The sequence below is a fragment of the Geospiza fortis genome, unplaced genomic scaffold (assembly GCF_000277835.1).
Source record: "Geospiza fortis unplaced genomic scaffold, GeoFor_1.0 scaffold70, whole genome shotgun sequence".
Classification (NCBI taxonomy): Eukaryota; Metazoa; Chordata; class Aves; order Passeriformes; family Thraupidae; genus Geospiza; species Geospiza fortis.
The window spans coordinates 6,639,678-6,647,928 of NW_005054317.1; the positions used below are offsets into that span (position 1 = coordinate 6,639,678).

General features: G+C 54.8%; 1 protein-coding gene across 1 annotated transcript in view; it reads left to right on the forward strand.

The window, feature by feature from the left end:
- The window catches only part of LHFPL4 (LHFPL tetraspan subfamily member 4), a 10,414-nt gene extending 2,163 nt beyond the window's left edge, over positions 1 to 8,251 (forward strand). The window contains exons 2-4 of the mRNA XM_014306698.2: positions 6,913 to 7,149; positions 7,346 to 7,362; positions 7,699 to 8,251. Coding sequence (XP_014162173.1) covers positions 6,913 to 7,149; positions 7,346 to 7,362; positions 7,699 to 7,707 — 263 coding nt within the window. The 3' untranslated portion in view covers positions 7,708 to 8,251. The remainder of the gene's footprint in view (positions 1 to 6,912; positions 7,150 to 7,345; positions 7,363 to 7,698) is intronic.

Consider the following 8,251-nt stretch of genomic DNA (forward strand, 5'->3'; position numbering starts at 1 on the left):
CCTCCCCTCACCCAGATCAGGGCCACAGCCAGACCTGGAGCTGCCTTGGCTTATCAGGAAATTCCTTCATCTTTAATTTTCCCCGTCCTGAAGATTTATCAGTTTAAAGCAAGCTCAGAGCCCAAATCCTACCGATTGTCGGCAGCTTAATCAAGTGGCGTGGAGTGCCCAGCTGCTGCTGCTGCACAGGGAGCTGTGTGGCAGAGGGCACTGTACTGGAGGCAGCCCTGGGTCTTCTCCCCCGTGCCTCCTGTCCTGTCCTGGCTCAGGTTTGGGTGGCCATGGCAGCACTTTGCTGTTGTCACCTCTGGGTACCCTTCACCTTGCCTTGGGGCTTGTCCTTGGTCACACTTTGCACCTTGTAATTACACGTGTAGTGCTGACAACTGCACTTGTGAGAGCCCTGAGTACTCAGCTCAGTGGGGCCATGGCCCCAGCCAGCCCAGGTTGGCTTGGAGCTCTCCCAGGGCAGCATGGCTCCATGGCTTCTCTGTTGGGGAATGTCCAAGGCACCATTAACAGACTGGCCTTCCACCCTACCCTGAGGCAGGACAGCATGAGAGAGCTGCTGTCCTACAGGACAGGCTGATGTTCTGTCAGAGAGGGCCTGGATGCAGAGGTGGTGCTGTGGTGTGTCCCAGCAAGAGAGTCTTGTCTGGCAGGGGTCAGGCAGGGCTGAACTTCCCTGGGAATGTCTGAGGCAGCCACAGGTGGATGTGTTACCCTGTGCATGGAGAAGGAGCTGCCATGACCTATGGAGAGAGTGCCATAGGCCAGATCTTACTGCAGGGACATAGCCTGATGCAGGCTCCGGCACATCATTATGGCAAACTTCAGAGATTCACCTGGCTGGGAGGTTGGAGGATTCTGTCAGAGCAGAGAGTTTGTAGGAACAGAGAAGGAAAGGAAATTCCTCCTGCCTCAGTGAGGGTTTAGCTGAAGAAGGACTTGCAGTACTACAGCAGAAGCAACTGTGAGGCCCAAAGTCTCTTGGTCTCACTGGTGAAAGCCAGGTGAGGCGGGTGATGGGCAGAGAGGTGGAGCAGAGGTGTCCCCACCCCATCCCTGTGGGATGGCCGGTGCAGAGTAAAGGGCTGCTGATTGTGGGCATGGATGGGCTCTTCAGAGGAGAAAAACCAAGTGCAGGAATGTGGGGGAGGAGGATGAGGAATTCAGGATCTCTTTCAAAAAAATAAAAAAACCAACAAACTTAAAATCATCGATGTCTAATTAGTGGACAACAATCAAGTCAGGGTTCAATTAGAGCTTGACAGAAAGCTCTAGCTCAAAAGCCACTGCCCCCCTAGGAGGAAACTGGATCTAATTAAGAGGAAAGACTCTGCTTTATCGCAAATTGAAATGTGGCCATCTGCCCTGTTCAAAATCCCAGTAACGCAAAACTGGAGATTTTGCTAAATCCTTCTGTTATAAAACCAGAGATGGGCCCTTAACATGAGCATGTCAACAACTGTGTGACTGACAGCACCTGATGCCACCCCAGTACTCCAAATTAGCAGAGGAGCACCTTCAGAAAGTTCCATGGGATGATGCTTGAAGAGAAATGGGCTGTGAGGGTGATCCTCCTTGGGATTTGTCTGCAGGAAATCAGAGCAGAGGAATACACCACCACCAGACCACCCAGGAGCCTGAGCATTTCTTCTGATTCCCCAATACTCTGCTGTAGCATAAGACACAGACACTCACCCTGTGAGTTAACTCTGAGCTTTGAACAAAGTTCTCCTGGTGCCCAGCACTAATGCCCCTGCAAGACAGCTCAGCCAGCTCTGTGTGACACTGCATCCATGTGCCTCCCATCAGGATGATTACCTCAAGTGGTACCCAGGATTGCTTCCAGAGGGTCTTTAGTTTTGTACTTAGAGTCTATTGAGGGTCAAAAGAGGCAGCCAGCTGAGCACACCATCCTGCTTCCATGGAAAAACTGTCTGGCCACATTTCAAGGTGTTTCCCTGTGTTCCAGGTCCAGCAGTCAGTGTGATGAGACCTTCACACTCCCTCCCTTAGGGATACACGACACATGGGGTGCCTTCCCACCTGGGGTCATGCTCTTGGCCTTCGGGCTGGGCTTTGTCCTTATCAGTGGCATTTTGGCATTGATTGTACCATGTCCAGCCACCTTTCCTGATGAAGAATTTGGTGATACATATCCATCTGAGCTCTCTTCTCCTTTGGGGGACTCCCTTCAGAGCTACACTCACCTCTTGGATGGGCCCTTCCAAGGCCTGAGAGCAGAGGCAGCTCCCTGAGCAGGGCATCATCTTCTGCACCTCAGCTGTGTTTGCCACCGTCTCAGTGGGGATCCCTTGCATGGCATGGTTTTGGTATATCCATGGAGAGGAGTAATGAGGGAATTGTTGCCAGCTGCTGGGCTGAGCATGGTGGGGCTGTGTGGTGGTGTGGCCTCAGCCCCAAGGGAAGGCAGGATCTGGCCTGGATGAGTGTTAAAGCCCCAAGACCCTCTCTGGTTCTGGCAGCAATGCATTGGCAGACCCAAGTCCTTTCAGAGACTTTGAGGTTTCAAAATATTGTTTTCATGGATATAAAAGTCATTCATTGAAATTCCTAATGAAAAAATATGAGGCAGATACCATTGCTGCAAACAAGCTTGGAGTGTAACTGGGACAGCTGCTGGGCATGAGACTGCCCCGGGAGGTTGTGGGGTCTCTGTCTCTGGAGTCGTTCAAAACCCATCTGGACACGTTCCTGTATCACCTGCTCTAGGTCACCCTTGGCAAGAGGGTTGGACTAAATGATCTCCAAAGGTCCCTTCCAGCCTTAACTATCCTGTGACTCTGCAGTTTATCCTCAGGCCCTTTCTCTGTCAAAGGGAGAAATATTGCCCGTATACAAACCACTTCCACCTGCTGACCTTGCAGCAAAAATAACAGCGCTGCTAAACCCCTCAGCATTGCTGAGTTACTGCCTTCTGGACCCCAAAAAAGCTTTCCTGAAGATTCCCCTCTTCCTCCCCTAGCACTCAGGTCGTGCAGAGGGGACAGGAGCAGGGCTGCAGCCCATCCCTCGCATCCGTGCAGCGCCGTGTGCTCCGCAGCCGCCCCGCGGGGTTTGCGCGGCAGCGCAGCCCTCCCGTGGCGCCTCTTAATGTGCCTGGCTACGCGCGGGGAGGGGCTGAGCCGCTCGTGTCCTGGAGCTTACATCCCTGAACTGTTGTTCCAGATAAAGTAACTGTCAGTTCTGATTCATACAAACTCATAACTCTGTTCTGAATCCTGCTGATTTTTTGGCACAAAAGCAGCCTGTGGAGCAAAACGCCGTAAGGGAGCTCGTGTCTGTGTAAATGGCCGGTGCTCGCCGTCCAGAGCACGCTGCCCTTAGTGTTGATTTATTTTTGAGGGATTTCAGTTTTTAGGGGGAGGACGGGGGACTGTGTTTGTCCCCTTTTCTTTTGGTGCTCTGCTCTCAGGAGGTTTTGTGGTGAGAAGCAGCCACTCTAGACCCCAGCAGCACAGCCCAGCCCCTGTTATCCAGGGCTTTTGGATGTGCTGTCCCCACACCAGTTTAAAAAACCCTTTCTGGACCCAGTGATTGCTGGTTTTCCCCCCATTACCTCACATCTCCCCATTTGTGTGTTCTGTGGCGGTCTGATGCTCTGGGGAGGTCACATCTCAGCTGCAGGGCATGTCCTGAGCTCCTTCCACCCATGGCAGGCAGAAGTAGTAAAAGCCAGTTTTCATTCACACCTGCAGACTAAACCAGACAGAAAAAGTAATTTAAAAAATCAGATTTTAATCCTGCAGGCACAGCTGCTCAGAACAGGGGCAGTAGTATTCAGAAAACATGGGGGTTACTCAGACAGTCCAAATTAGCTAAATGCACCTTGTACCAGGAGATGTCCTGCCAGGAGGAGCCTCCTCTTTATGCTCAAATCTTGCTCCAGTGTTGCAGCCTGAGTCATAACATTGCATTCCCTTTGATTAATTTATTTTGTGAGGATATCAAAAGCCCTTGAGATGCCCATGTTTTTTCTAATGGACCTTGACAAGGGAGTACTGAGGAGTGAGAAGCCATGAACCAGCTGTAAGGCCAAGAAATGCCAGCTTTATGGGGTCAGAGCCCCAGCCCCAGCAGGATCATCCTCCCTCTGCATGCACACTGTCCCAGTGATCACTGAAATGCATGCTCTCAAAACTGTCTTTACAATTGGAAAAATTTTAGGAAAGGGAGTTGTAGCCCAGGGGCAGGATGGCAGCTATGGGGTGTGACAGACCAGTCAGCCATTCTTGGTGCCACTGACAGTGAGGACTGGCACCACAGGCTCAGAAGAACAGGAATTAAAAGCAAAATGGACAGGAGTTGGGTTATTTTTTCCTCTTTAATAGTGGCTCTTCCTAGGAGTCATCACCTGGTGTTTTCCTTGCAGTTGCAAGGCAGAGAAATAGGCTGCTTTAAACAAAACCCCAGGTTTTCCTGCAGGTCTGCAAGGGAGCTTGGGGCATTTGGAGGTAGGTGCTGGCAGAACAGTGCCAGAGGGATGGGCAGGCAGAGCCCTGACCCTGCATCCCTCAGACCTGTTGGAGAGGCCAGCATCAAGGCCTGTGGACTGTGTGGGCATCCCCTCCTTGTTCTTGCTCTGCTTTTCAAAGTCACTCCTTGCTGCAGGCACGGGAAGGTGTTTCCAGGACACTGGGTGGCCTGGGGAGTGCAGAAAAGGGAATTGTTTGTGACAGAGCAGAGGACTCAGCTTGCTGCTGGGGACACGTGGGGCAGATGGGAAGAGGAGAGCACTGAGCTGCTCTTCACCAGGAGAGCACCTGCCTTCAGTAGCTCAGCCACTTCCCAGGGAGCTGTAGAGCTGTGAGGGGTTTTTGGGAAAAGGCCAGTCACCCTCAGGCAGAGGCATTTGGGTATGTGTGGTGACTTGGGCACACACCTCTGCCCAGTAGTAAATTTGTTGTTTAATTCTGTCAAATGGGCTGTGAGGGCATGGGCAGAGATCCCTGCGACTGCTCGGTGGGACAGGGCACAGACTCCCTTTGCCCTGGTGCAGCACAGAGCAGGCACACAGGGATGAGAGGGATCAGAACAAGCAGACTCAGGCTGGAGCCAGGCAGTGTCCTGGCAGTGGCCATCACTGCATGTCCTCTGTGACTGTGCTGTGACAACCCACCACATGAGTGTCTCCCATACCTTTTTAGCCACCCTGCTTTTGCCTTAAACCCTGTTTCTCCTGTCCTCCATGAGTGCCATGGCATCGCTGCCTGTCCTGCCATGTTTGGGACCTGCAGATGTCCTGGGAGACCCTCTCACCTGTGGTGTTTTCAGAGCAGTGAGCTCTTGGCAGGCTTCTGCTTTACCTGGGCAGCTGGGCCCACCTTTACCCTGAATAATAGCTCAGGAAAGCAGAGGACATGACACAATCCAGGGACAGACCCAGGGGCTGCTGTTCTGCTCCTGTGAAGGACTGGCTGAGGGCTGTGCACAAAGGCTGGGAGCCTCCCCAAGCCCTTGCTGGTGTAGGTAAAATTCATTGCTGTGGTGGTAAACCCACCCCTTGCTGGGGATTGTCATAGAGCACCTTAGCTTGTTTCACAGCTGCACTGCACTGGGAGCTCAGGGGATCCTAAAATCCTCTTAGCATCTCTGCTTTCACAGGAACAATCCCTGGCATAGGTCTGCTGCACCTGATCCCCTTTAATTGAGGCCCTCAGCTGAATTAATGCCATCCTATTCCAAGGTGCCCAGGTCAGCAGCAGGCCAGGCTGCTCCTCACCATTTACCATGCAGTGCACGGCGCTGGTGCTGACTGTGTTTCCTTGCAGAGGGATGGTTTTGGGTTGGCCCAGTCCCAGACAGGCTGTGCTTGCTTGGGAGTCCCTGGTGACGATGTGCTGGAGACACCGGCTTGGCTCTGTGCAGCTTGGCTCTGTGGTGCTGGGGTGGCACCAGGGCTGTGCACTGCAGTAAATCAGCATGCAGGGCTTGCCACTGTCCACAGACACTTGTACCGAGGGGGTTTATGTGTGTGGAGGAGTCAGAGACCAGGCAGCAGCTGCTGCATGACATTATGTGCCGGCATCCCTGTCCTTTCCGGGTGCCGTGTGATGCCCTGCAGGCACTTGCCTCCCTCCTGGGATTTCCCTTCCCCATAGAAAGCAGTGCAAAACACATGCCAGCACCCAGAAAGCTCATGCCAGACCGCCAGCTGCCTGCCTGCAGGGTGTTTGCTGAAAGGGATGGAGAGAGAACTTCTTACTCGTGTGGGCACAAGCCTCTTGTTTCTCCCTTAACTCAGGGCAAAAGTGCCTGCAGGGCACCGCAGCCAACATCATTACTATTTTTAGCTTTTCCAGCTGATATGGGGTGAGGAGCTTTTGTACTTGCTGTAGTCAGAAAAAGTCACCTCCTTGCCTTGATAGTCACAGGCTTTGTCTTGGCATTTCCATCCCTGTGTTCCCTGATGTCTCCTTGCTCAGCACAGAGTGTGCTGGGTGGAGGCCTGCTGGGAAGGTGACCCCTCTGGGAGTGGTGCTTGCAGGCTGTGGGGTGCTCAGGTGTGGGGGCTCCTGGGGATGCCAGTCCTCTCACAGGCAGCATCTCTGCCCGCAGTGCACTGGTAGCTCCTGCCCACGTGCAGGGAGCTTGTAGTGATGAGGAAAGCCCGTGGGCAGCCACCGATCCTGTGGCTGATGCTGGTAGAAACCAAGAGCCTGAAGTCCCTATTTGTGCGTGGGCCAGGTTTGGGACAGCCAAAAATGCAGTCCCTGGGGCTCCTGAGGCAGTGGTGGCTGTCACCTGCCACGTTGCTGGGCTGTCATGGGGCCAAGGTGGGCTCCCTGTCAGACATGGACTGCACCTACGTACTGACTGGGGGGCTCAGCACCAGCACTGCCACTCCATTGTCTCTGATGCTTCCCCCTCCTCTCCCTCTCGCAGCGCTCTGCCTCGTGCTGGGCTGCATGATCTTTCCCGATGGCTGGGATGCAGAGACCATACGGGACATGTGTGGGGAGAAGACAGGGAAGTACTCCCTGGGCGACTGCTCTGTACGCTGGGCTTACATCCTGGCCATCATCGGCATCCTCAACGCCCTCATCCTCTCCTTCCTGGCCTTTGTTCTCGGCAACCGGCAGAACGACCTGCTGCACGAGGAACTCAAGACAGAGAGCAAAGGTCAGCACCGTGCTGCTGGGGGGATCCTGGGGGGGAGCAGCCTGGGGCAGGGGAGGGGGGGGCTTGGCCCCTCTGGCAGCCTGGCAAGGGTCCTGTGGGCTTAACTGGCACCTACAAGGCAAGCCAGGCTGGGCAGGGTGGGAGGGAGCTGCTGAGCCTCTGCCCTGCCTGACCTCTCTCTCTTCTGTTTCCACAGATTTTGTTGGCACTGCGGTAAGCCATGAGTGTCACTGTCCTGTCCCCTGTCCCTCTGTGGTGTCTCTGGGTGTGACTGTGCTTGGTGTCTGCGTGACATGGGATGGGATGGGATGGGATGGGATGGGATGGGATGGGATGGGATGGGATGGGATGGGATGGGATGGGATGGGATGGGATGGGATGGGGGACCCTGGCTGTGCAGGCAGCAGGGCTGGGGGCAATGGGGAAGGGAGGCAGCAGAGACAGGGTGGCTGGGATGGGGACAGGCATATGCCTGGCACACACAAGTAGCACGATGGTGCAGTAAGAGCAGCCCAAGTCCATCCCCAACCTGCTGTGCTTTCCTTGCAGAGGATATAAGGCCGACCATCCGCAGCAGGACCCTCTTCCCATGGCCGGCAGCCTGGGCGCTCCCTCCTTGTCCTGCCCTTCATTTGCTGCCAGCGGCCACACAGCGTCCCGCGCCGCCCTCCGGGCCCCGGTGCCCGTGCCAGGGATGCGCCAGCCGCCCGCCGCATCCATGGCCACCTCCATGTCCACGCCGGCACCACCATCCCACGCACCCTGCCAGCTCCGTACCCACCGCTGCCTGCGGGCCGCCGCCGGGGGAGGATGCCTCAAACCCGCTTTGTTCAAGAACAGAATCCAGCTGCGGTTTTGTTTCAAGGAAAAAACAGTCTTGGAGTTTTTAACAGATTTCTACATCCCCAGGACTCCTGACCTGCTGCCTCCCACCCGAACGCGCACCCAGTGACGCCCCGTGCCGGCTGCTCCGGGTCCCGGACCCCTTCCCACTCCCATTTTGTACAGCTCCGTGATCCTGTCTCCACAGCCAGGGGACCCGGTGGCCGAGATGGGGCCCAACCCCTACTTTTACATGTAAATTCATATTCTCTAAACAGGG